General features: G+C 49.3%; 2 protein-coding genes across 3 annotated transcripts in view; both read right to left on the bottom strand.

Annotated features, from left to right (window-relative positions):
* The window catches only part of CORO2A (coronin 2A), a 59458-nt gene extending 47956 nt beyond the window's left edge, over nucleotides 1-11502 (bottom strand). The window contains exon 1 of the mRNA XM_053567952.1: nucleotides 11076-11502. The gene's annotated coding sequence lies outside the window, so the exon portion shown is untranslated. The remainder of the gene's footprint in view (nucleotides 1-11075) is intronic.
* Nucleotides 11503-16284: 4782 nt separating this feature from the next.
* Nucleotides 16285-27730, bottom strand: part of TBC1D2 (TBC1 domain family member 2) — a 62686-nt gene continuing 51240 nt past the window's right edge. For both annotated transcript variants that reach the window (XM_053567930.1, XM_053567937.1), the window contains 4 exons: nucleotides 22006-22126; nucleotides 18328-18513; nucleotides 17624-17745; nucleotides 16285-16799 (listed from right to left, as the gene is read on the bottom strand). In XM_053567930.1, the coding sequence (XP_053423905.1) occupies nucleotides 16598-16799; nucleotides 17624-17745; nucleotides 18328-18513; nucleotides 22006-22126 (631 nt within the window). In that variant the 3' untranslated portion in view covers nucleotides 16285-16597. The remainder of the gene's footprint in view (nucleotides 16800-17623; nucleotides 17746-18327; nucleotides 18514-22005; nucleotides 22127-27730) is intronic.

The following is a 27730-nucleotide window of genomic DNA, read 5'->3' as shown; positions in this document are numbered from 1 at the left end:
GAAGCTCGCAGCACAGAAAAACATACAAGGAGAGCCCCTTCCTAGCTGTGTGACCTCAGACAAGTGACATGGCTTCTCTGAGCCTCAGTTTCTCCTTGGTAAGAAGGTCAGTCTCACTTCCAAATGCCCCTCTTTCCTTGACCTTGACCATCCCTCCTTTTCTTAGCTACACCATGAACTTTTCCATCAAGTGAAAATGTTCCACCTACTTCTAAAGTCACTAATTCAAGCAGTCCCTCCTGACAGCTCTCTCCTCATCTCCAGCCTCTCGTACCTGCAAGATGTGACCAGCCCCTTGCCAGCACCCCCAATGGATCAGTAAAACTGGCTCAGGCCCAAGCGAAGGCCCTGGAACCCACAACGAGAGACCCCTCCCGTAGGTGACACAATTCAATGGGCAATGCCCGACTCCATCACCATACCTTTTGTGAAAGGCCAGCCCAGCCATGGTGTCTGGTCTGGGTCACGTGATTTCCATATGCCGTGGATGCCCATTTCTTGTCACTAGTAACGTGGGACATCACCTCACTCTTATCAACACTCTAAAATTCTTTACCCTACTGACCTTTTCCCACATCATCTGGCAAGACCCAGAGCTGGATGAACCTGGATAGCTAAGCACCCTGGTCGGGGAGGAGGCACAAAAAGGGTAAAAGCTTTTCCCATATTGCTTGAAGGACACTTCCAGACAAGCTGGAATCCCTGGGTCACCCACGTGGCCTTCTCTCCTTGTACCCAATGTCAATCCATCACTAAGCCCATCCTCCTGTCCTACCTCCAAAATGTCTCTTAAACTGGCCAGAAGCAGTGGCTCACACCTGAGCAAGAGCGAGACACCAGCTCTAAAAAAACATAGCTGGGTGTGAGGAGGGTGCCTATATTCCTAACTACTTGGGAGGCTGAGGCAAAAGAATCTCTTGAGCCTAAGAGTTTGAGGTTGCTGTGAACTATGACACCATGGCACTCAACTCCAGGTGATTGAATGAGACTTAAAACAAACAAACAAACAAACGAAACAACAATAAAAAACATCTCTTAAACCATCCACTTATTTCCACTCCCATGGCTACTACTGTCCATTCTCACCTGGACATTAGTCTCAGCCACCAGCTCTCGCACCCTTTATCTTTTTAAAATATGTAAATCTGAGCAAACCACTCCCTGGCCATTGCTCTACCTCTTTAGCCTCACCATACCCAGGAATCTGAGCTACAGACACTTGGTGCTTTTAATTTCTCAAAAGCCTGCTTCCTGCAGCCTCAGGGCCCTTGCACAGGTTTGCAGCCTGCTCCCTTCCCCACTCCCATCTGGTCACCCCCAACTCATCTTCCAGATCTCAGCTTGAAATCCTTTCTTGAGAACAGTCTTTGGACAGCCTTTGGCAGTGACCCTGGATGAGGCACATTCTCGACCCCTCACAGCCCTTACTTCTCTCTCCTCCTGCCATCTGTTCCAGATTTGGTGGGACTCTGCTATCACTGTCCATCTCCCCTTTGGTCTGGGAGCCTGAGGGCAGAGCCTGTGTCTGTTTTGCTCTGCTCAGTATCCCTAACGCTGAGGCTCGTACTTCTTCTGCAAAAAGTGATCAATACATAAACAAAGGTCCTAGTCAAAAAATTAAGTTGAAAAGTAGCATTTTAGGGAATGAATGAATGGGCAAGTCTGGGTGAGGTGCCAGAATTATCTGAGCAGGGCAGATCTCTGTGGCCTTTCTCTGGGGTGGTTCACAGGCCAAGCTACTACTGGTAATGGTTATAACAAGGATGAGGCTAATGACCTGGCCTTCCAGCTCTCAAAGCTTCTTCCTGTTCATTATCTCCCCAGCTCTCCATGCCTCCCCCATTACTCAGCTCCGGGCCTGTAATGACCGGGTCACTGAAGCATTTCTGAACTGGCACACCTCTACTCTGTAGCATGGACATTCTGTTCTTCCCAAGGACCAGAACTCATGAGCCTTTTCTTTGTGGCGTTTGGTGAGAAAAAGAAGTGGAATCTAATTAGAGCAGGTTCAGATCTCAGCTTCACCTCTTGTTGCCTGTGTGACCTTGCAAGTTTACTTAGCCTCTCTGGGTGCCTGTTTCTTTATCTGTAAAAAGAGGATGAGACTATCTCCCTATGAGACGGCTGTGAGGAGTCAAGGAATGAAGGCACATTAAGAGTCTATCTAATGTGGGGCCCGCCACATATCACAAGATTCCAAGACACAGCTTTTTACAGTTTTAACTAAGAGCTCTGAAACTGGGATGCAACTTATAATCATTGTTTAACTTCCTGCTGCTTTTTCTTAATGGATTATAAAATAATGGTACATTTTACAACACAGGCAGCCCTGTCTTTAATGAAATATGATTAGTTTCTTTACCTCTTTTACAAAAAGCTGGAAGGTCTGTGGAGACCCCAGGGACCAAAGACCAAGGAAGCACATCGCTGAGGGGCGGGGCTCTATTGAGGTCGGACATTCACCCTGGATATCCGAAGCATCACTGAAGGTTCGGGCCCTTCCCCAGCCTGGTGCTCTTCTGGATCTTTTTCAGCTGGCCCAGCCCCACTCACAGGGGGACCCAGACTCCCACAGGACCCTCACCTTTGCCTCTGGCCCCCTGCTCCTCCTGCTGCTGCAGGTCCTTGGCTCTGGGCAGTTTGGTCACAATGCTACTGTGCTTACAGCCACCTGCAACCCCTAGTCTTTGTCCCAAGAGTCCGGAGCCCCACCCCCAGAGACCTCCAGAGGCCTCTCCTCCAGTGTCACTCCATCAAGCCATCTCCAAACTCTGCTCCCAGCTGTTCTGGAAGGTCAGCAATAGGGATGGCATCCGGGTCCCACCAAAGTCCTCACCCTTTCCATCCTGATGATGTCAGAGTGGCCCGATCTACACTGCATAATCTACACTGTCATTACAACATATTTTATATATCTGGTCAGCCCCCCATATCTGAAGGCTTTGAATCTTTGGATTTGACCAACCATGGATGGAACATATTGGAAAAAAATGTTTAAAAAACCCAACAAAGCAAAATAATACAATTTTTTCCCCATACTTGAAGCCGTTTTAAAAATAAAAATTTTAGAAATACAGTATAACAACTACTTACACCATGTTTGTATTGTATTAGGCATTGTAAGTAGTCTAAAGATGATTTAAAGTACATGGAAGGGTGTGCCTAGGTTATAAGAAATACCATGCCATTTTATGTCAGGGACTTGAGCATCTGTGGGTTTTGGTATCCTTGGGGGTCCTGGAATCAATCCCCACCCCACCCCCTGGATACTGAGGAAAGATTAATACCACTTAATACCACACTTAATACCAACTTTACTGAAATAAATCGTTGTGTATCATGTATAGAAATTTCAAAATTTAGAAAAGACAAAAGAAAAAATTCATTTGGTAACCAGCTTGCTGTCTGCTCATCTGGGTATTTTATTATGTCTACATGTGTGTAAATATATTCTTTTCTCACATTCAAACCCAAACAGGCTCATTCCACAATTACTGCTCTTTCACTTGCTTTTCAGCTACTGCGATATAGAGCCTCTCTCTCTGCAGACTGGTTTCCTCCTGGCTACCCCACGGTGCTCCCAGGTCATCATCCCTTCCCCTGCCAGGTCCCCACAGCCTTTCCATCAGGTGCCAGAGCCTGACTCCAGCACTCAGGCCTCTGTAGGGTTCCTCAGAGCAGGGTGTGATCTCTGATTGGGCAATGGCTGCCTTCAGGGGCCCCTCCAGGCAAAGCCACACCCAAGCACAAAAATACTCTGACCTCTTAAATCAAGGGGTATGATGGTAATGGTGGCTGTCTGTCTTTGCCTGATCTGATTGTAGGTCTTTCAAAAGATATGGGAAGTTCTCCCAGCTCGGTCTGGTATTTCCCTAACCCCCAGGGGCTCCAGAAATCACATTAAACAACAACGCACAGGTGCCTGGCATTTTATGGCTCATAAAGTGCTTCCATACCCTTTATCCAATTTTGAGTCCTATAGCAACCCTATAAATTATGTAGGCAGGTACTTATTATCTCTCTTTTATAGACGAAGAAACTGAGGCTGAGAGAGGTGGGGTGATTTACCCAATAATTACCCTTGTTTTCCCCCCCATCCCTTCATAGTCCAGCTGATCCCAAACCCTACTAACCATCTCAGCTCAGGCTGGGCTAGATGCCCCTAGTAGGCCCACAGCTCCCAGGTTCTCTTTCATATTTGTAGCTCCCTCAGCAGGCTGTGTGGGTCTGGCTTGTCCACATCCACAGCCCCCAAGCATAGAAAAACCTCAACAGATGGCTGCTGGGGGGATGCTCAGTACAATTAACAAGGCAGAAAATATTGTCCCCCTTTTACAGATGAGGACACTGAGGCATAAGAAGGGACAGGACTTGCTGAAGGAGCATGTCAGTCGTGGGGTGAGTTCTCCTTCCTTACAGGCCGGGGTTTTTTTGTTCCATGGTTTCCTTGGTTGTCTGCAATCTCAACTCCAAACCACTGCTTGAGGTTCATCTCCATCTTTTCTTGCACTGGCCTGACCTGGTCCAGCCAGGTGGGAAGGCAGGGTTGGCAGCAGAGGGCTCTGTTGGTGGTGGGATCAATCCCCCAGCCTGCGCCCACACCCTGGGGCAGCCTTAGGAACAGCAGCAGGAGTTCCCCATTTCTTAAGTACTGCCAGGGGCCCCACCCCATGCAAGCACTTCCTACCCACTTCCCATTTCACCCTGTGGCTGGTACCACAAGGATGCCATTTTGCAGATGGGGAGAGAGAGACTCTGGCCCGAGGCCACTCAGTGGCTGAGCTGGGGCTGGAAGCCAGGCCTGCATCCCTGGCAGTGGGCAGCTCCAGAAGCTTGCTGGCACCGGAGCCAGAAATAAATGCACAGTCAGAGTGCAGGAGACAACTCTCAGGGGCCATGCAGCCTTGGCAAAGCCCCAAACTCTCTCTTCCCATCACCTGGCCACCTCCCAGCCAGGGCTGGCTAGAGAAACAAGACTCTTGGGCCCTGGGAACACAGGCCTGCCCTGGTAGTCCACCACGTTCCCTATGGGCAGTGTCAGGGCATTTGCCAGCCCCCCCCCTCCCCCGCCAACCATGCATGCTCCAGGCTCAAGGCCAGGTTGGAAGCAGCTGTCACATCAACCCTGTGCAAATTCTCAGCTCCCTAGTTCTTATTTGAATGAGACCCCACATATCCGCTCCCAACTGGCTGACAGATGCTAAGTAAGGCCTCACTTCCCCTATCTGAGAAATGATGCCAGGAGTGAGGTGGCTGGGAAGAGGGGCTAGGGTCTTAATAGAACCCACCAACCCTGGCATTCCAAGGTTTGCCTGCAGGTAGCAGAGCAAATGGGGAGAATAACAGAAAAAGGACTGAAAGTAAATATACCAAAATATTTATATTGATTATCAGAGATGAGAAGAGATGGGTACTTTATTTTCTATTTCCTTACCTTTTTCTAAAATTCTCCATTATCATCAATCATCAAGTATTTATAATGAAAAATTTTCTTTGTAAAATTAACTTCATTGAGATATAATTTACATGCAACACAATATACCCATTTAAAAATATGAATAATAAAAGTAATAATATCAAACCCATAAGGTGTTATAAGGAGTAGGTTAAGATATGTACTTAACCTATGGCGCCTAGTGGCTCAATGGTAGGGCGCCGGCCCCATATACCGAGGGTGGCGGGTTCAAACCCAGCCCCGGCCAAACTGCAACCAAAAAAAAAAAAAAAAAATAGCCGGGCGTGGTGGCGGGCGCCTGTAGTCCCAGCTACTCAGGAGGCTGAGGCAAGAGAATCGCTTAAGCCCAGGAGTTGGAGGTTGCTGTGAGCTGTGTGAGGCCACGGCACTCTACCGAGGGCCATAAAGTGTGACTCTGTCTCTACAAAAAAAAAAAAAAAAAAGATATGTAAAATCTCAGATGGGGCTTGGAGCAGTGTAAGAAGTGCTAAATAAGAGTTTGTTTAATATATAAACCCAGAGCCAGCCTGGCTTTTTCCTCCTACTCACTTGGCCCGGACCTCCTCCCTCTCCCCTAGCACCAAGTTCTCAAGTCCTCTGTCCCCGCCCCTGTGTTCACTGTCTGGCTCTCAGTTCAGCACTGCAGGTCTGGACTATTTGCAGTCTGCACACCTGCCTCAGTGCATTCAGGCTGCTACATCACAACACCATAAACTAGATTGCTTATAAACAACAAGAGTTTATTTTTCGCAGTTCTGGAGAATGGGAAGTCCAAGGTGAAGACGACAGATTTGGTACTGCCAGGGGCAACAGCCTTGTCTGGTGCAAGCCTACTTCATGGTTCACAGAACAGTGTCTTCTTGATGCATCTTCATGTGGTGGAAGAGGCGAGGGTGTCTCTGGGGCCTCTTTTGTAAGGGCACTAATCCCATGAAGGCATCATCTTCATGATCTAATCACCTCCCAAGGCCCCACCTCCTAACACCATCACCTTGGGGGTTAGAATTTTGATATGTGAATTTTAGGGGGATACAAACATTCAGACCATAGCAACCTCAGAGGAATCACACTAATATTCAAATTTGGCCATGCTCTTGCTCTGTTCAAAAGCCTTCCATGGCTCCCTACTGCATTTGACCAAAAGCCCTAGCTTCTCCATGAGACAGTTTCAACAACTTACTGTGTGTACCTTTGTTTCCTTACCTACAAAAGAGATAAAAACAGTAGCTCCCATTCCGCACCATACTGGTGGGGTGCACTGTCTAGCCCAGAGCCTCTCTAGCCTCCTCTCTGTCACTTCTCGCTCCCTCACCCTGTTTCAGCCTACTCTTCTTCGGATGGGCCAGGTGTGGTTCTACCCAGTGTTTTTGCACTAGCTTTTGCCCTCCAGCTGGATGGATCTTCCCCCAGAAATCAGCCCAGCTTATTCCCTCTCCTCCTTCAAGCCTTTGCCTAAAAGTCACCTTCTCAATGAGTCCGAGACCACCCTAGTTAAAACTGCAACCCCTCTTCACATCCCCTTCACAGAAATTAACTTCTCCCCTACCATTTGCTCCTTGTCTTTTAATACCATCTATTTTACTTATTTGTTGTCTAACTCCCTTCCCCCGACTATAAGCTCCTTCAGGGCAGACCTTTCTGGTGCAGGTCTATTTTGTTTACTGTCAGCACTCCACCCCCAAGATGAGGCTCCATGTTCCTCCTCCTTAACTTCTCCAAGCTTATAATCATACCTTCTTAGTCCCCACCGCACCCTGCCAATCTCTCAATTATAATAAGGAGCACACTGCTCTTTAATTACCGGTGTATCTTTTTCCATTTAGGCTGAACCAAATGGAATTGCCATTTTTTTTGTAAATTGAAACCAGTCAGATATTGGCTCTTAATATTGTTTAACCTAATATGTTTCCCACAGCAGCCTGCAGACTGCCAGGAGGCACCTCATGGCCTGGTACACAGCAGGCACCCAATAAGTGTTTGCCCACAGAAGTGAAGTCAGCTATTCTGGCCCCTCAGATGGGGCCTGATTGCAAAGTACCTCCAGTCTGTTCTGAAGGAGGCAAGGCACTAACTTTATACTTAAAATAATAGAGGATCCGGGCGGCACCTGTGGCTCAAAGGAGTGGGGCGCCAGCCCCATATGCCGGAGGTGGCGGGTTCAAACCCAGCCCCGGCCAAAAACTGCAAAAAAAAAAAAAAAATAATAATAATGATAGAAGATCCTACTGAGTTATTTCCTGGACCTTCTGCAATTTGATAGGGAGGATAAAAACACACCAAACTCTAAAACATCGATTTTCAACCAGTGTGCCATGAGAGGATCTATGTGTGTCACAAAAATTTTTAAAGATCATTAATTAAATTATTTTCTAAAGCTGTTCAAAGCACAGTAACTATATTCTTTTTTGTTTTACTTTTTTTAATCAACATACTTTGTGCTATGGAAGTTTAACTATAGGTTTAAGAGTGCCATGAGATAAAAAAGGTTGGAAAACACTGCTCTAAAACAATTCAGGTTCTTGCCATTTCAAAGAAGCAAAAATTTAAGGCAGAAATCCCTTGTGGAGGGGACTAGCTGACTGCCTCTAAGGGGATTCATTTAATGATGGGGAGATTCCTTCTAATAAAAAGGTCTTTTACAGAGATTTTCTAAATCTAGTATGTGGGTTGCAAGAGCTGAAACAAATTTACAATCACTGAGCCTACCCTCATTTCACAGATGGGGAAAGTAAGGTCCAGATAAGGGAGGAGACCAATCCAAGGTTGCACAGTGAGGGCAGAAGAAGAGTTTGTCCTGGAGACTATGTCTGCTGACGTTTGTCTCATGGTCTTTTCTCTGGAACATATGCTTCTATACGCTAGCCAGACCCCAGTAGGGTAAGCTTCAGTGTCACTATTTTTTAGGTTGTATTTTTCAAATAAAATGTGAATTAAGCCTCACGTAAATTACTGAGAGCTTTACTACATGGCAACTTCTTACCAATAACAGCACTACATATGTGTCTCTCTACGGTTACTTCCTTAGGGTAAAGTTCCCAAAGTAGAAGGCTAGGGACAAAGTGCAGGTAGAATTATTTTCACGATAATAGGCTGTCAGATTGCCCTGTGAAATTAAATGCCATAGGTGAATCCTACAGTCTTATCAGAACAAAGTTTTATCCTTTTATTTTTATGTTTGCTAATTTCATAGGAATAAATCCAGACTGCTTTCATTTACTATATGGTATGTGTTAAAAACAAAAACAAAAATAAAAACTACTCTGGTCTGGGAATCAGGATCCCTGGGCTCAGTTGCTGGTTTGCTGCCTGACCTTTGACCAGTCACATCCCCTCTGGGGATAGGGCATGCCTATCTATAAAATGATGGGGGTGGATGGCATGATTTTTTAAGGCCCCCTTTCGCTCAGATACTCCATAATACTGTGGTATATTTTCAAATTATTAGCATTGGATGACTTTTTTTTAAATTAAATCATAGCTGTGTACATTAATGCAATCATGGGGTACAATGTGCTGGTTTTATATACAATTTGCAATATTTTCATCAAACTGGTTAACATAGGCTTCACGGTATTTTCTTAGTTATTATGTTAAGACATTTATATTCTACACCTAGTACATTTCACATGTACCCTTGTAAGATGCAATGTAGGTGTGGTTGGATGACTTTTTAATAACCAGAATCTACCATGCTCCTAAATCAGGCCAAAATGCCTTAAACTAGCAGAGCAGGAAAACAAGGCCCAGATTATACATGAGTCAAGATGATAGGAGACTTAGGTAGCACTTAAGTCTGTGTGTTGGAGGTAGGCTCATGGGACAGCACTACACTTACTCTGCTTTTACAAGGGGATAAAAGCAGCTCCAACCCTGGTGCAGCTCTACCACCACCACAGGGCAAGATCATAGGCACTGTACTGCAGCCCTGGAATCCACTGACTTTCAATCAAAGGGAGATTATCCCAAGCATATGCTCACTTAGCCTCTGCTTGAATACCTATAATGATAGAGAACTCACCACCTATCAATAGGCCCTTCCCTTCTTTTGGCTGTAAGAAAGCCCCTGGGTGAGGGGCAGGTCATGGGGGGACAAGAGAGATCAGAAGCTCAGAACTGATTCCCAGAAACTCAATCAGGACAGACACTGGGGAAGTGGAGAAGAGACCCCAAGGACACCTAGGTCCTAAAGAAGGGCTGTAGGGCCCATTCGTACTCCAGGCCTCCCAGAAGGTGTGCAGGGGTGCAGGAAGCTCAGGAGACATGTTCTAGCCCTGAAGCACAGGTGGTCGGGAACAAACCTCAGGCTGAGGGGGCTCCACAGCCAGCTCGCTCAGGGCAGACACCTCAGCTCCCTCTTCCTGCCTTTGCCCCCCCTTGGCTCTGACAAGAGACACTGCTTGGCCTAGGGCTTTCAGCCCGGAGGTGAGCAGATTTCTTTCCTTTCTTTCTTTCTTTATTATTTTTTTGCAGTTTTGGCAGGGGTGGGCTTGAACCTGCCACCCCCAGTATATGGGGCTGGGCAGGGCCCTACTCCTTGAGCCATAGGTGCTGCCCTGGAGGTGCGCAGATTTAAGGGACCTGATCACTGTCCCAAGGGTCCAGTGGGGTCAGATGCTGTGTGCCTAGAGCAGTACTAATGGGAGGGGCAGTGACCAGGAAGCATAGTCCAGCTTGGTTCACAGCTAGTAACATCCTCACCAGGAGGAATGTACAAAGGGGCAGCAAGACATTCCAGAGGGGGGTACAGAGGGGCTGGGCCAGAGGCCATATGTCTGTTTTACCCAGAGAGCCTGAAACCACAGTCCCTCAGACACGTCTGCCCCATGCCCCAGTCCCACTCAGACCCAGCCCTCTTGGCGCTGTAGCCCCTCTGAGGTCCAGGTGTGGTTTCCAGTCAGCCTTGTCACAGAGCTGAGACACAGCCAGAGCCCAGCGGCAGGCCGGGGCTACGAAGGGGATGGGGCCGTCTTATACCAGTCTCTAAATCCAGATGCCTACTTGAGTCTGGTCCAGGTAGGTGTGCTCTGAGGGTCCAGTAACCTCCAACCTAGGCTTCTCTAGCTCCAGACGACCATGAGGCCAGTCTCGGCAGACTCTGACCGCCCCACCTGCCCGCCCAGGTCGGCAGGGCAGGGACCTGTGTATGCCCCCTCCCCCCGTTTTCAGTACTGGGAAGCTGAGGCCCAGCAGGTAAACCAGCCAAGAGTGGGAGGGTCCCGACATGGGTCCCCTAGGCACCCGGGTCACAACAAGGGGCCTGTCTAGACTGGCTGGCCGCACCCAGGGTGAGCCGCGCTCATCCCAGGAGGGGTGGGCGGTGCAAACAGTCCTACCAGGCTCCAGTCGTCCGGAGCGCGGACCTTGAGGCGGCCCCTCCCAACAATCCAGTGAGGAGGGGGGCGCCGTTGCACCGCTATTCCGATGGGGAAACTGAGCCCTGGAAAGAAGTGCTTCGTGCAAGATCACGCGGAGGGGCTGGAAGCCAGGTTCCCGCGGCGCACCGAACCCCGCATCCCTCCCGCTCCCGGAGCTGCAGCCGGGTGGCACAGCGCGCACGCCCCGCCGACGCTCCTATAGCGCAGATAGGGAAGGCACCGCCGGTGGCGCGGGGCCGCCCTACCTTGATGACGGCCACGCAGGTAGCGGCGGCGGCGGCGGCGTGGTCCGGTTCAGGCTCCGCGCTCTTTGCCGCCCGCCGACTTCCAGCGCCCAGCGCCGCCGCCTCCTCTCCGCGCGCAGCCCAGCAGGCGGGGCTGGAGGGCGGGGCGGGGGCCGGCCCGGGTCCCTCTCGCGGTCGGCTCTGGCCTACGGTAGTCCCCGCCCCGTCCCCGCCCGCGCTCTTGGTCCCTCGAGGCCGGCCTCAGGGCGTACACACGCCGCAGTGATTGGGGCAGGGTGCCCGGCCATAGCCGAGGCTAGGGACAGGCAGATCGCCTGGTTTCGCGTCTCTGTTCCCTTGCTGCGTGGTGTGGACCAAGGGACTCGATCTCCTGGACTCTCAGTTTCCTCCAAGGTGAACCGGAGACGAGCTGCGTCTCCCTTAAGGGGCTGTTTGAACTCTGGATGTGACGATCCCGCTGGGGTAGTGTGCGCCCAGAGCACGGCGCCGGGGACGCGCTCCTCAAGCCAGAGCTGTTGGGAGTGGTTGCTGAGGCTTCCCAGTCCGCGGGGAGGGAAAGAGCAAGGAGGGCTGGGCCGCTATGTCCGGGAGGACGCCCTTCCTGCTCTCGGGAGCCGGGAGAGGGCGCTGCTGCCCAGTCTCGCCGATTCCGGGGCCCTGGGGACGCTAGGCAATGGGAAGAAGAGATGGGAAGGCCCTGCCTTTTAATACTACCATCCAGCACTTACTGAGCCAGGCACTGTTTACGCACCTTCTGTGCATTACTTCACTTCCTGTGACACAAGCCTATGAGGACGACACTATTATTACCTATTTTACACATAAGGAAGCTGAGGCCCAGAGAGGTTAAGTACCTACCTTAGGGTCACACAGCTAGTAATTCAACCCTAGGCAGCATGACTCCCAAGCCCAAGTTCCTAGGCACTCCACCACACCACCTCTCTTGAGAAAAGCTCTTGGTTTTATTCAGTGGTGTGTCTTGAGGGCCTAGAACATTACCTGGCACATAGTAACACTCAATATATAGTTGTTGAGTGAATAACAGAGCATACTGTGTATTTCTTTACACATATATTTCATTTAATTCTACCAACCCTTTCATTTAGCCACTATTACCCCCATTTTATAGATAAGAAAATTGAGGCTTAGAGTGGCTAAGTACATGGTGGGCCCATGATTGTCTCCTTTCACAGTTCACTGGGCCACTCCTGTGTCTAGAGCTGGATGTGCCCCCTGCGTGGCCCTTAAAGCCCGGTGTCCAGTATGGTCCTCAAAGCATCCACCTTACAACTCTCAGACAGCTCTTGGAGCTGGACTGCTCAGTAGGCAGACTAAATGTATGCTTCAAGTATCAACATGAAGAGCTGGTATCTGAAGTTTCAAAAAACATGCAGACCAATTCAGGACGTTGTGAGACTTCCTTATACTCATAGTTCATTATTGTTTTCTTTTTTTTTTTTTTGGTTCTTGGCCGGGGCTGGGTTTGAACCCGCCACCTCTGGCATATGGGACTGGCGCCCTACTCCTTGAGCCGCAGGCGCCGCCCTCATTATTGTTTTTACTTGAATTATACCTAGAGAGTAGGCACCACAACCTCTCCCAGGCTAAGCATCCGAATGACTTAATTCACCTGGGGCTTGATTCACCAGTATCTCTGGTGCACCCCTCTAGTGCCACTTTCCTCACACTCTCTCTCACACCTTGTAGCCTTTGCTCTGCTAGAAATTCTCTTCTTAAACCATAATCTCCTCCTATCTAAACCCACTCATCCTTCCAGGCCCAGCCTTCCCAGATGTGCATGGATGTGCCCTCCCAGGCTTGTATCTGCATTTTCCCATCCTGTGCCAAGGTGGGTGGTGACTGAGACTCTGGAGAACAGCTGGGTTTGTTTTTTTTAGACAGTCTTGCCCAAGCTAGAGTGTCATGGCATCAGCCTAGCTCGCAGCAACTCCAAACTTCTGGGTTCAAGTAATCCTCCTGCCTGAGCCTCTGAAGTAGCTGAGACTACAGGTACCTGCCACAATGCCCAGCTAGTTTTTCTATTTTTAGTAGAGACAGATCTCACTCTTGCTCAGGCTGGTCTCAAACTCCTGAGCTAAGCAATCCTCCCGCCTCAGTTTCCCAGAGTGCTAGGATTACCACTTAGGAGCCACCACACCTGGCCGGGAACAGCTGGTCTGACAGGGACCTCTCTGGGGGCTGTAGGCATATGGCCTGATAAGCCAGAGGGGAAGCCTCTGCAAGAGTCATCACCTGGTACCCTTCCTGGGGCTGCTCTGTATGTGTGTGTGTGTGTGCGTGTGCACGTGTGTATGAGGGAGTTCTCCTGTCCTGTCCTGTCCCTTCCCTAGTCCTGGTTCAGATACAGGCTAATTGCACACATGGGGAAACAGGCCAGAGCAGCCATGACCTAACGAGGGACCCCTAGCTTAAAACTACACAGTAGGTCTGGCTCCAAAGTTGGGCTTATCTCCCAGCACCTTCTATTGGACCTCAGTGCTGACCAGGAGGGGCCAGGAAACCTCCCCTTCCTTCTTGGTGCATCAACATAGCCAGCTTTGTAAACACCTCATGTGGGACCATAACATGTACGTGGGGGGACAAGATCTCCATCTTTCTGTACAACATGGCCCTGTGTCCATGGGGACAGAGCTGAGAAAGAGTGCAAAAACAACACCTGATGGGGGAGGGTCTGTGTTTGGGGACAGTAGCCCTGAACACAGGCAATCTGTGGAAGTGAGTATGCACCTCCCACTTTGGGAGGGTGTGACTGTGGGGAGTCTTCCAAAGTGTCCTCCAGGCCCCTCTCCTTTGATCCAGCCTCTTATTCTCGGGAATGTTGTCCCAGGGACTTCCCTGGGTAACTCTTTTCCCTCCCCTGTGGAGTGGGGCCTACGGATGCTTTGAGCCTGAGGTCCCATCCCCCAGGGTAAGAAGGTGGGGCTGAGAGAGATCAGATCCTCCAGGCTGAAAGGCAGCAGCCCCTGGGGAAGGGGGCAACAGCTGTGGTTCGGGCTAGGAAACCGACACCAGGGGAGGGCCCCAAATGCCCTCCAGGAAGAGCAGGGGAGAGCAGCAGGCTCTCCAAGAGCCACAGCAGTAGGATTGGTCATTCCAGGGTGGGGCCCACCAGACCCTGGATGCCTTGTTCCCCTCTCAGGAAGGGACTATCATTACAATACCAGTTGAGACAACAATTAGGAAGGTCTTCCTCTCATTTTCCTTTGCCTAGAGTTAAACCTCTGAGTGTAATGAACGGCAGGAGGCCACAGGCCAGGACTATCCTTTCCCTGGGTCCTTGGGGGAGGTGTTCTGGGTTCCAGAGAAGGTGAAGTGAGCAGGGAGAAGCTCTCCCTGGCTTTGCAGTCAGGACTTAAGCATGGCTTAACCACCCAGGGACTGTGTGACTTAGGGCAGGTTACCTGACCTCTCTGAGTCTGTCTACTTGTCTGTAACCTAGGCATGGTCTGGGTGAGCAGGTGCTGCAGCACAGGCAGCTCTCATTCCCAGAGCCCCGTTCAAGGCTAGAAGAGGCACTGTACTGTGGTCCCAACCCTCCCAGTGGAACCAGGGCTCAGGCAGCGCTGGGACAAATGCAAAGCACCCGCTTCCCCTATGGGTGAAGGGCAGAGCATAGGCACCCAGCTCTGAGCAAAGCCTCACCTCTGCCCGGGGTGGGGATGGGAGGATGGGGAGAGGGAGGAAGAAGGCAGAACGGAGAGGGGAATGGGGAAGGAGAAAAGGAGGGAAGAGGAGGGATGGAGCAGCAGGGGGAAAGGAAGGCTGGGGAGGAGGGGGCTGTTACCCAGCAGCCCTGTGCCCAATCCCTGCTCCTTTTTTTGATTGTGGTTGTTTCTACTGAAGAGAGAATATGAATTTCAAGGCTGGAACCTTGGACTTTTTATGCCCCAGAGCCCCCCAGTGATGTTTCCTTCATAATGCCTATAATCCCAGCATTTTGGGAAGCCAAGAGGGTAGGAACTCCTCAAGACTGCCTGGACTACACAGTGAGGCTAAAAATATTAGCCAGGCATGGTGGTACATACCTGTAGTCCCAGCTAGTTAGGAAGGTCTATTGAGCCCAGGAGTTCAAGGTTGCAGTGAGCTGTGATTGAGCCACTGCACTCTTGCCTGGAACTTAGAGCAAGGCTCCATCTCTTAAAAAAAAAAAAAAAACGTCAGATACACTTCACTTTGCCCCAGACTTAGAACCAGCATTGCCTCCTTTAACCCTTTTGGGAGCTCCGTAAGGCTGGGCCCCTGTCACCCCAATGACCAACCAACCTTAAAGTTACATCATCCATCCCGTCGGGAGGTAGAGGAAAGGTACTCGGAGGGCCTCCCACCCCATGCTGTGGTGCAGTGTGGGAGCCGGTTGCTTGGCGCACCTCTCCTGTGGCTAGGGACCAGCCAGGGCTTCGAAAGGGCCTGCCCCTGGTCCTCAGTGATGGGCAAGGCTTCCTCCCAGCTCAGGACAGAAGCCTGGGATCACAGCCAGGAAGTCTGAGAGTTTCACCTAATCCTGGGTGGTTTTCCCAAGAGCAGGTTTCCATGTGAGAACCCCAAAGGCAGCCAAGCTCAGGTTATATTGGCTGAGCACAGTCACAGTTTGGCTGAGAAATGAGTTGTTGCCAAAATCCCTTGACCTCCTGCATTAGTCTGCTGAGGAAGGACCTGGCAGAGCCTGACTCTGGGCCTGGGCCGCAAAGCCCAGAGTTCCTGCCATGGTGGGTCTGTGATGAGCCAGCTCGACTAGGGGTGTGGCACTGCCCACACACCACTTTCTCCACATCCTCCCAACCACACATTTTTCAGAGGACAGATGGGCAGTGGGATGTCAGGGGTGGGGGCCCTGACTCAGGGCCCTTTGCCTGACCCCCATACCAAGTCCCTCATGGTAGTGGGAAGGGGGTTTCTCTAGCAAGCCCCCAAAATGGGCCATGAGCAGAAAGGAGGGCATAGGTGCAAGGCTCTGGAAACAGGCCTCAGTCCCCAGAGGGTGGGCCTGGAAGGCAGAGCTAGCATGGCAGAGGAGCTGCTACCTCTGCAGAAAGCCTAAACACCGAGGCCCCAGCTCCTCTGCACAGACACCCAGAGACATCCTGGGCTGGAAGGCCCTAGTGTGGAACACTCTGGCACCATGGGCCCACCCAGGAAAAACTGGTAACTGAGAACTGTTTAAGTTCCAAAGTTTGTCAGCTATTTCTAACATTTACTTTGTTTTATATTGATATAACCCAGAGAATGTTCAAGTTTACCCTTACCCTACGAAGACAGCACTCTTGCTTGCCTACATGCTAAAGTGCTCTGTGGGGAGGTAAGAAAGAACTGGCATTTCTGGAAAGTGCCCAAGAAGAGGTAACCTAACCAATGGCTTCAGAGCAGACAGTGTCTCAAAGGGGAGCCTGAGGCCCAGAGAGGGGAAGGGACTTGTCCATAGTCACATCGTGATGGGCTACATGTGCCCGAAGTCACATGAGCAACTTCCAAGGACCTGCCAGCCAAGGGTGACGATGGCCAAGTCAGGCCTCCCCCTCGTCCTCACTGGCGCAGCCCTCGGGCACTGCTCTGCCCCGAGATGCTCGCCTCTCCAAGTACTCGGCCTTAAGCTGCTCCAGCTCCCGCAGCTCAATTTCCAGCCGCTCCCGGTGGACCATCCGCAGCTGCCGCAGCTGCTTCATGGAAAAGGGGTTCATGTCATTGAAGGCAATGTTCATCAGCTTCCTGTGGGGAGGGCATGGTCAGTTCAGTGTCCAATGCCTCACTGGGCCTGTGTTTACCAGGTCCTCCCAGACATCCCCCTGTGTGGCCGAGCCCCTGGCCCCTGCCCTTGGAGAAGAAACTGTGAATAAGATGATTTCTACCCAGGGTGATTCGTGCCGGGGCAGAAGGAAACTCAGGGCAACGGGAGCTCAGAAAAGGGAACCTAATCCGGCAGGGAAAAGTTGGGCAGAGAAGGCTCCTGGAGGAGGTGGCATGTGAGCTGAGTTTTAAAGGATGAAAGTTTTAAAAGTTGATCAGGAATATGAGGACAATTAATGACAATTAAGGTTGGGGGGAGGGAAGGAAAAGCAGAGAGAGGGAAGGAGGGAGGGGGGCGGGGCCTTGGTGTGTGCCACACCTTCTGGGGGCAAGACATGATTGCAAGAGGGACTTTACCTAACAAATGCAATCAGTGTAACCTGGCTTATTGTACCCTCAATGAATCCCCAACAGCAAAAAAAAAAAAAAAAGTTGATCAGGCAAAGAAGATGATGGTGGCGGAATTGGCAAGGAGGCATTCAGAGTAGAAAAAGCAACAAGGACAAAACCCAGAGGAGGGGTTGCTGGAGGAACCCAAATAATTCTGTCTTCCAGGATCACAGGCCAGGAGTCTTTGGGTTAGGGGAAAGTGGGCAAGAAACGAAACTGCATGGAGGCTTCAGATGCCATGGCCCAGGGGCAGACAGATCACTATGGATCTGCCCGTGGCAAACCCCAGCCTTCCCTCTGCTGTGTGTCCTGGGGGGCGTGGGTGGTGGGGTACACAGGGCGGGCAGGGCTCTCACCGGCTGTTGCAGATGGTCTTGGTGAAGAGGCGCAGGTACTGGTAGATCTCTAGGCCGTCCTGCAGCCTCAGAATCTCCTCCTCATTGTACTTGAAGATGGCCAGGGCATAGCGAAACACCACCTGGGAGCAAAGTAGAGGCTTGATGGGGCATGGGGGGGCCAGGTTGCACCATGTGGGGGGAGCACGGCTTGAAATCTGGGCATTCGGATTGAGTCCCAGCTCCAGCCTGTCGTATTGGACCTAATGGCATTAAAACTGTGCCTTTGCATGGCCTTCTGGCAGGGACAAATGAAAGGACAAGTTTGAAGGTGTCTTAGCATCTGGGGAGTAGGAACTGGAGAGGTGGGGGTGGACCAGCTCAGGGTCTCCTGGCAAGGTCAGGGCAGAGCTGGGACCAGACCCAAGATCCAGCCCCCTTACCCAGGGCTAAGTCCAAACAGGAAGAGGAGATAGAGGGGCCCAGGTGACTGGGGGGCAATGGGCAGACTAGGGATGTGCCCCCCAATCATGCTCATACCTCCTCTCCAGGGAAAGGTAACCCCACTTTAGGATGCATCCTTAGAAGTAGAACCACATGTCCCTCTCATACGTGCAAAGCACTTTACAGATTACAAAGCCAAGTTCCCAGGAGACGTCAACAACCCTGACAGGTGAGCACTCCTTCCTCAGGGCCTGCCTACCCATGCCCTAGCAGCACCCTACCTTGATCCCCTCATACAGAAAGGCATCCCAGACCCGGAAGAGGATGTCACTGATGAGGCTGTCTGCAAAGACCACAAGGAACCAGTTGAAGGTGATGAGGGACAGGTCCACACGGTGCTGCCCCAGGTGGGCCATCAGCCTGGGCAGCTTCTCTGAGAGGAGGTCCTGGAGCACCCGCTGGTCCACCTGGAAGCCAGTGAGAAGGCCTGTCACCTGCAGCCTCCCTGCCTGCCCTTCCTACACAGTCAACTCACACACAACCCTGGAGCCGCTGTGGATAGGCCCTGCCTGCCCAAGGACCCCGTCCTAGGGGGAGCTGGAGGCCAGCCTGGCTGGGAGGCAGGCGCAGCATCACATTACTCTGCTGCTTCTGACATAGGCCAGAGCCATCTGGGCTGGAGCATCAGGCTCTGCAGGTCTGTGTGGGCTGGTGAGTCCACAGCCCCCTGGCCCACCTAAACTTGAGCCAAGCAGCAGCCTTGGGGCCAGGCTGATCCACTTGGCAATTCAGAGAAACTGGTCTCATTCACAGAGGCCTTAGGAAGCAGGAGCTTTGTCTCTATGCTGTGTCAGCTGACAGATAGCCCCAGCTCCTTCTCTATACTTATTTTGGGCTGGACTCGTAAGGCACTGGATAGATGTTTGAGGCGAGGTCCTGCGGCAGGTTGTGTGAGGGGTATAATGTCCTCCACTTTGGATATCAAAGAATCTTCTCAAAGCAGGATGCTGCTGGGCGATGGCTGCCAGTAACCTCTCCTTGTGGCCACTGTCACACCTCCATCCTTGTTTCACTGGACCCAGCTGATTACTCCCAGCACTGGCTCCTCTCTAGCTCTCAGACATGGTTCTTTTGTGGTTCTCCTCCTACCTCTGGGATGACCCCATTCTAGTTTCTTCTTGCTCTTCCTTCCTGGAACTGCTGGTTGCTCAGCCCTCTTGCTGACTTATGTTCTCTTCCAGGAGTCAGCATCGGCTGTGGCAAACACCCAGCAGCTCCCCTCCTGCTTTACTCAGAAGCCTGGGCCAGCTGCGGAGGCTGAGGGTCCAGCTCAAAACCTAAGGTGAAGCTAAGATGCCAGTGAACCTACTCTACTGAAGGATATGATGTCTGAAATGTACTTCAACGTAATCAAAGTGGGAGTGGGAGCACAGATGTAACGACACTGGCCTCCGTGTGTTGATAATTACTAAAACCAGGTGATGAACACATGGAGGTTCATTATGCTATTTTCTCTCTTTTTTAAATGTGGGAAATTTTCCATAATAAAAGAGGAAAGAAAAGCACCCTAAACCCTTCCACACTGCTTATACAACATATCTCAATGTCATAGGTGTTAAGATGTCAAAATAAAACTGTACATTTCCCAGCCTGCCTTGGGACTAGGGTAGCCATGAGATAGAGCTCTGACCAGTAGGATGGAAGCAGACATCGCTCCTGCTGTTACCTTTCTGCTCCCTCTGGCCCAGGCCATGGCCACAGTGCCAGCGGTGGTGCAGCCATCTTGTGACCACAAGGCAATGGGCATGAGGAGGACAGTCACATGCCAGGGACGGTAGAAGAGGGAGCCAGAAGCCTGAGGCCTGAGGGCATTTGAGAGTATGTACTGTCTTGTCTTTATCTGGGAAAAATAATCCCCCAATGAAGCCACCATTAGTTTGGGTTTTCCTTCCATGAGACAAAATGAAATCCTTACCTGATTCAACGCCCATCTGCTGATGACTCCCAAGTCTTTTTTTTTTTTTTTAATTTCAGATTGATAGACGGGTACAGATGCTTAGGTTACATAGTTTGCATTTGTTAGGTAAAGTTCAAGTTAAGCCCTTCACCCAGGAGGTATGCCATATACCACTACATGGTGCCTGTTAGGTGAGTGCACCCCAAGTCCCTCTCTCCTCCCCCACCTTCCCCTCCACTTGAATACAGTTGTGTTTTTCTCTTGTGTGGGCATGTAGTTGTTCACCTGCTGGTTTCATGTTAATACTGAGTACACTGGATTCTTGCTTTTCCATTCTTGTGATGCTTTACTTCAGAGGATGTTCTCTAAATCCTTCCAGGTAAATACAAAAAATGTAGTCTCCATTTTTTTTTTTTTTTATAGCTAAATAGTAAGTATTCCATGGCATACACATACCATAATTTATTTATCCATTCTTGAGTTGCTGGGTACTTGGGTTGTTTCCACATCTTGATGATTGTGGATTAAGCTGCAATAAACATTCTAGTGCACATGTCCTTATGGTAAATTGATTTTTTTCCCTGCTGGGTAGATACCTAGTAATGGGATTGTGGGATCAAATGGAAGGTCTACTTTTAGCTCTTTGAGGATTCTCCATACTTCTTTCCAAAAAGGCTGTAGTAGTTTGCAATCTCACCAACAGTGTATAAGTGTTCCCTTCTCTCTATAGCCACACCCGCATCTAAAGGTTTGGGATTTTGTGATGTGGGCTATTCTCACTGGGGTTAGGTGATATCTCAGGTTGGTTTTGATTTGCATTTCTCTGATGATTAAAAATGATGAGCATTTTTTCATGTGTTTGTTACCCATTTGTCTGTCTTCTTGGGAGAAGGTTCTGTTCCTGTCTCTTGCCCAGTGATAAATGGGATTGTTTGCTCTTTTCTTGCTGATTGAGTTCTCTGTAGCTTCTGCTTATTAGCCCTTTGTCAGATTGGTAACATGCACATATCTTCTGCCATTCTGAAGGTTGTCTATTTGCTTTAATTGTTGTGTCCTTAGCCGGGGAGAGGCTTTTTAGCTTGATCAGGTCCCATTTATTTATTTTAGTTGCTGTTGTAATTGCCAAGGAGGTCTTCATAAAATCTTTCCCCAGGGACTCCCAAGTCTTGATTGCTCCCCTCAACTCCACATCTGAATATCCACCATCCCCTGACCTCCCAACCCATGTGGACAGCCCACATGGATCAGTATTAGACAATCAAGGTAGAAAAGGATGGGTGGGCAGATACTAACTGGCTGGTGGGTTTGGAGGTAAGAAGTAAGAAGGTGGCCTCTCCGTAAAGCGGACGTGCTAATGCAGCAAGACCGTGGCAGGGGATAGCAAGAGAGGCTGGAGAGTGGGGATGGGAGGGTTCAGATGTTTGTGCATTTACAGCTCCTAACAAGCCCATGGAGAAACTTTATTCCCACTCAAAAGTGGACCAGCCTGAGGTTTAGAAAGGTGATGTCACTTGCCCTGGGACACACCTGGTTAGTGGAGGGATAGGGGTCTGAACTCAGCTCTGCCTGGCTCTAGAGCCAACCTATGTTCAGGGGGCAGCTGAGGAGGCAATGAGATGATGGAGGCAGCGTGCCCTCAGCAGACAATGATGAGTGTATGTAAGAGTCAGCACCATCACCTCCCATCCTCCCAGCCCCATCGCCCACCCTATCTGACCCGTCTTGAAATTCTTGACTCGCAAATAGCAAGTGACACCAGATTTCCTTCTCCTCCCCTCCCCAGGAGACTATTTCAAATGGCACAATGTCATTGCTGGAAGAACAACAGTCTGGCCCAATTCTAAAGGGTACCAGGTCACTGGAAGTCCCCGAGAGTTCCAGAGAAGATTATTGGCCCACAGTACAGAGGGAGAAATGGAAGCCTGAAAGATTCCCTGGCTTGCACAAACAATTCAGGGGCACTGCCTGCATGGCCAGCAAGTTCTCTCCCTATCCCACTCACCTGGGATGCCATTAGCGTCTTGCTGTAGTAATCAGCTGGCAGTATGGTCTCCACAATGGCCACCAGGCACCAGAAGGCATTCTCCTCGTCTTCTAGGACCAGCAGAGCAATGGCTGCCAGCCTGGAATGGGAGGGAAGGAGGCTCACTGGGTCCTGGGGGGAAGTCCCTCTGAACAAGCACCAGTCCGACCCCACCCAGGCTGGTGCTTCTGGCACCTGGGGTGAGACAAATACTGTTTTGGGGAGGATGACCCTGAAGATTTCCAGAGCAATAGAGATCATTTCAGAGCAGGAGCTCTGGAGTCAGGTTGTCTGGGTGTGAATCTTGGTCTTGTTGCTTCCTGGGTGACCTGGGGCAAGTTACTTAATCTCTCTAAGTCTCAGCCCCCTCATAATAATCATAGGACTGTTGTGAGATGAGCAACAGTCAGTTGTGCTCAGTACAATGCTGGAAACCTAGTAAGTACCTACACATGTAGCCGTCCTCACCTTAATAATCATAGAATTAGAGACCTTGGTAAGCACACTAACATCGCTGAGTCTCAGTTTTATGATCTCTAAGGTAAGATCAACAATACCTATCCCGCAGCCCGTGAGTGAGAAGACAGATGTACAGTCCCTTGCTCACTGGCATTACACACAGTTCTTTTTCTCTGCTTCTCATCCCCTCAAAGTTATCATGAGGCTCTAATAAGATCATGAGTGAGAGAAAAAAAAAAAAAAAAACAAACAACCCACAGGGCAGATCAAGGAAGCCCTCCTGGGAGAAGTCCTTTTGTCCCTATTTCTCCCATTTAACCTGAGCCACAGCCAATCTGTTCCCAAAAATGTATTCCATGGCCCCCCAAGATGCTAAGTGAATGCAAGGTCCGGGCAAAAATATCTGGGCAAAGTACACATTCTAGCCCCATCCTAAGGCTTATAATGTACACTATTTTATTAAAGCCTCAGAAATCCTGCCATAACTCACCCTGTGTGACTGACTCTAACTAACCTGGGTCACTCAGTGGGTCCAAGGAGCACTTCTTTTTTTTTTTTCTTTTTGAGATAAGGTTTCAGCCCTCGGTAGAGTGCCATGGCAGCATAGCTCACAACAACCTCAACCTCTTGAGCTCAAGCAATCCTTTGTTAGCTTCCCAAACAACTAGGACTACAGGCACCTTCCATAATGCCTAGTTTTTAGAGATGGGGTCTTGCTCTTGCTCAGGCTGGTCTCGAACTCCTGAGCTCAAGTGATCCACATGCCTCAGCCTCCTAGAGTGCTAGGATTTCCAGACTTGAGCCACCACGCCTGGCCTCATGGAGCACTTTTGCACACTGAACCCACAGAGGCCTGATGGGGCCAGAATTCCTCAGACTACCCTTAGGGAGATGCCGCTTTACAGCATTTGGAGCCTCAGATTCTCTGTGCACTTAAAGAGCACATTTCATTGTCCAGATATTTATACTTTTCTGGGTTCTCACCAGACTGGATTCATGATCTCCATCTTTCTTTTGACGTTCATGACTCTTAGAAACAGGTCAAATATCAAAATAAAATAATTCCCTTCTCTTTCTCCAGCAAATTAGGAAGGAATATTTCCCCATTCTGGCTCAAATATTTGGAAAAAACCTTCCTGAGTCTGAGCTGAGTGGATAAAGAAAAGAATAGTCAAAGAACTTCTTGGAAGTGGAAGGCTCTGTCCTCTCAGAGCTGCAGGGAAGGGAACTTCCAGAGGTCATTGAGTTCAAGGATAGCAAATGTGAGGTTTACCACCAGCCTTACTCTGTGCCCAGGAAAGACATCATCAATTAATTATGGCAACATTCCTTTTGTCTATGTCTAGGGAAGACAAAACTAATCGATTACAGCACTCTTTCTCCCTGGTCTGGAGGCTGCTCAGAAAATAACTCAAGATAAGGCTTTAGGCAGCTGCTTAAGTGTAGACCTCTCTGGTCTACACTAACCAAGGCCCCAAAACCAGAAATGTCTTGCTCAAGATCACAGTCAGTTGGTGGCAGGAAGCTGGCACTCCCAACGTCCAGCCTGGTGCTCTCTCTGTTGTCCCCAACCCCATTCCCCTAAGCCTCAGGAGGCCCTCAGTAAGGATTTGGCTGCCAGCATTGGCTTAGACTTCTACATATATCAGAAGCTCCATATCTGAGGCTGGTTGCTAGGGCTTACTAACTAACTGTGTAGGGCTACAACTGGACTACAAGCAGGCTTGCAAAGGAGGGTGTGTATTGATGGGAGTGAGAAAAAACTACTTTTAAAGCATTGTACTTGTCAACAACAAAAATAAACAAATGGGACTTAATTAAACTGAAAAGCTTTGTACAACTAAGGAGACAACAACCAAAGCAAATAGACAACCTACACAACGGGAAAGGATATTTGCAAATTTTGAATCAGACAAAAGCTTGATAACTAGGATCTATAGAGAACTCAAATTAGTTCACATGAAAAAAGCCAACCATCTCATATATAAATGGGCAAGAGACATGAATAGAACCTTCCCTAAAGAAGACAGATAAATGGCTAACAAACATGAAAAAATGCTCATCATCCCCAATTATTAGAGAAATACAAATCAAAACCACCCTGAGATACCATCTAACCCCAGTGAGAATGGACCACATCACGAAATCTCAAAACTGCAGATGCTGGCATGGATGTGGAGAGGAGGGAACACTTTTACACTGCTGGTGGGACTGCAAACTAATACAATCTTTTTGGAAGGAAGTATGGTGAAACCTCAAAGAACTCAAGCTAGACCTCTCATTTGATCCTGCAATCCCATTACTGGGCATCTACCCAGAAGGAAAAAAAAATCCTTTTATCATAAGGACACTTGCACTAGACTGTTTATTGCAGCTCAATTTACAATCGCCAAAATGTGGAAACAGCCTAAATGCCCACCAACTCAGGAATGAATTAACAAGCTGGGGTATATGTATACCATGGAATACTATTCAGCCATTAAAAACATGGGGACTTCGCATCCTTTGTATTAACCTGGATGGAAGTGGAACATATTATTCTTAGCAAAGCATCACAAGAATGGAGAAGCATGAATCCTATGTGTTCAATTTTGATATGAGGACAATTAATGAGCAGAGAGAGAACGAAGGAGGAAGGGGTGGGGGAAAGGAAAAGCAGAGAGAGGGAAGGAGGGAGAGGGTGGGGTCTTGGTGTGCGACACACCTTTTGAGGGTAAGACACAATTGTAAGAGGGACTAAAAAAATAAAAATAAATAAAATAAGAATACACAACCCTAAAATAAAAAAAGCATTCTACTTATTTTTTCAGGGAAATAGCTTTAAAAGTTTTGCTCTACCGTAGCATTAGATTATTACTGTAACTGTCACTGTCTAAATACTGGATTTGTTGCCTTAGAAGCAGAATCTGTCATTTGGAGACATCATACCTGCAGTTCTAATGGCCACCACTAGATGGCAACTAAGACAAGCACAAGGGGCCTGCAGGCTTGAGTTTGGGGCCAACGCACTGCACTTCTGAACAGGCTTTCTAGTGCAAATAACTTTCTATTTTAAGCTATCATATATTTACATAAATGTCAATTATCTGTGCTTGCATATCAAATTTAAGTAAAAATAGCATTCAGAGAAAAATATTTTTAAAACACCCTCTGGGGATTTTCTACCTTTCCTGGTCTCAGTTGTCCCTACATCCCTTCTGGGTCCTGTGTGTGCCCTTTTTCTACACACGGGAAGCTTCTCTCTTCCTCTAAGGCTACCTCCTGGCCCCTTCCTGCTGTAGGGTTTTTCCTACCCCTTCATCACAGATTGAACTTCAGAGCAGGTCTCAAAAAGGTTATGTCTACGCAGTAAAAAAGGTTTCTGGGGGTCCTTGGCACACTCAGCCACAGCTGCCACTCTGAGTGAGGGTGGGCTGCAGGAAGGAGTGGGTTTGGGGGCTGGAGACCAGGACCAGCAGTCAGCTCGGCCACCAGGTGTGGTGAGGCGCTGGGCACATTCCTCAGCTCCTTGGATCCTCTTACTTCACGTGGACAATGGGGACAATGCCCACCTCACAGGGTTTTCATGAGGATTAAATGGCATCAGCTACATCAATCACCTGGCATCCAAGAGGCCTTCATCAAGCAGTACTTCCTACTTGACCTTTGCATGAAATGTAAAAGTTATTCCTCCTACAAATCGCATAGCTTCTAGCTCCCTTCACAGCTATTCTTAAAGAGGCTTTGCAAGTTTTGTCCCTTCTGGATTTTAACATGTTCAAACAGATAAAAAGTATGTAGGATTTTACTTGGCTGTTGAATGAATGAAATTTCCACAGACATCATATTTTCTAAGGAAGCTTAGACTGGCAGGCATTATGGTGGGAGTTTAACTCTTTTTTTTTTTTTTTTGGTTTTTGGCCGGGGCTAGGTTTGAACCTGCCACCTCTGGCATATAGGACCGGCACCCTACTCCTTGAGCCACAGGCGCCGCCTGGGAATTTAACTCTTAATCCCTAGTAATTGTGTATATATATATGATCAATTTCACCTAATTTTAGGCTGGAAATAGAATACAAAAAATATCTGCCCTTGAGAACCAAATTTAAGGGAGAACAATTGATGTTTATTCTGTGTTAAATAAATGTCACACACCACCTAGTCTGAAAAAAAAAAGAATGGCTTATGTAAATTTTGCTTGCGTTAATGTGTTTTTAAATTAAACTGAGTCAGAACTTGCCTTGGGGAATATCTGACACCAGGCAAGGGCTACTGAGACACCAGGGGGCATCCATGAGCACCCACCCTGCTCCCTACAGTCTTGGAGGGGGCAGCTCTATGAAGCAGGAGACACCATCTCCTACCTCCAACTTCTTCCTCCCTACCATGCTAACTGGACCAGAAATGGAAATTATTCTAGTCTAGGCCACTCAAATTCCTTCTCTGGGGAATTCAGAACTAGGACATGAGGGTTGAATGCATGAGGGATGGGGTAAGAAGATTTGCTGAAAGGTCCAAAACTCAGGGGCTGATGTTTCCATTCTGACAGCCTCAGCAGGCTCTAAACATTCCCAAAAGCAATGGGCAAAGGCTGGTCTGCTGAGAGAGAAGGAAGCAGGTGTGTAGAGCCAGGGAGAGGCCAGAGACCATGCTGCTGCAGACTGGTGCCCTGGTGCTGTCCAACCTCAGAGGATGGCATTCCCAGGCACTACAGCACAGAGGCAGCCCCTGGGGCTGCGGCTGCTGTACCCCTCCTGGAAAGAGTAGTTGCCTTGGCCTCTGGTCCTCAGCTCTATTTTCTTTTCCTGGCTTTGTGAGCTCCCCCTGTAATGTTTACAAACTTCCTTTCCCTTGGGCTTCTCTGGGTGGGTTTCATTTAAAGCTATGGTCTCCAACCCCTGGGCCGTGAACTGGTACTGCTCTGTGGCCTTTGAGGAGAGGGGCCTCATAGTAGGAGGTGAGCAGAGGGCAGGTGAGTGAGCAAAGCTTCATCTGTCACCTGCATCACCACCTGAACTCTGTCTCCTGTCCTATCAGTGGCAGCATTAGATTCTCACAGGAGCACGAACCCTACTGTAAACTGCACAGGTGAGGGATCTGGGTTGCATGCTCCCTGTGAGAATCTCCCATCCACCAGTCCCTGGTGCCAAAAAAGGTTGGAGGTTGCTGCTTTAAATCAAATGATTCCAGTAAATGACCTTGACAGTCCTGAATATGTGAGACAGGCCACGCACTATACACTCCACGTGACCAGTCAGGATGCTTT

This window comes from Nycticebus coucang, chromosome 2, assembly GCF_027406575.1.
Source record: "Nycticebus coucang isolate mNycCou1 chromosome 2, mNycCou1.pri, whole genome shotgun sequence".
NCBI classification, from domain to species: domain Eukaryota; kingdom Metazoa; phylum Chordata; class Mammalia; order Primates; family Lorisidae; genus Nycticebus; species Nycticebus coucang.
Note: the sequence above shows the minus strand (reverse complement) of the source record. Positions and strands in the feature narration are given on the sequence as shown.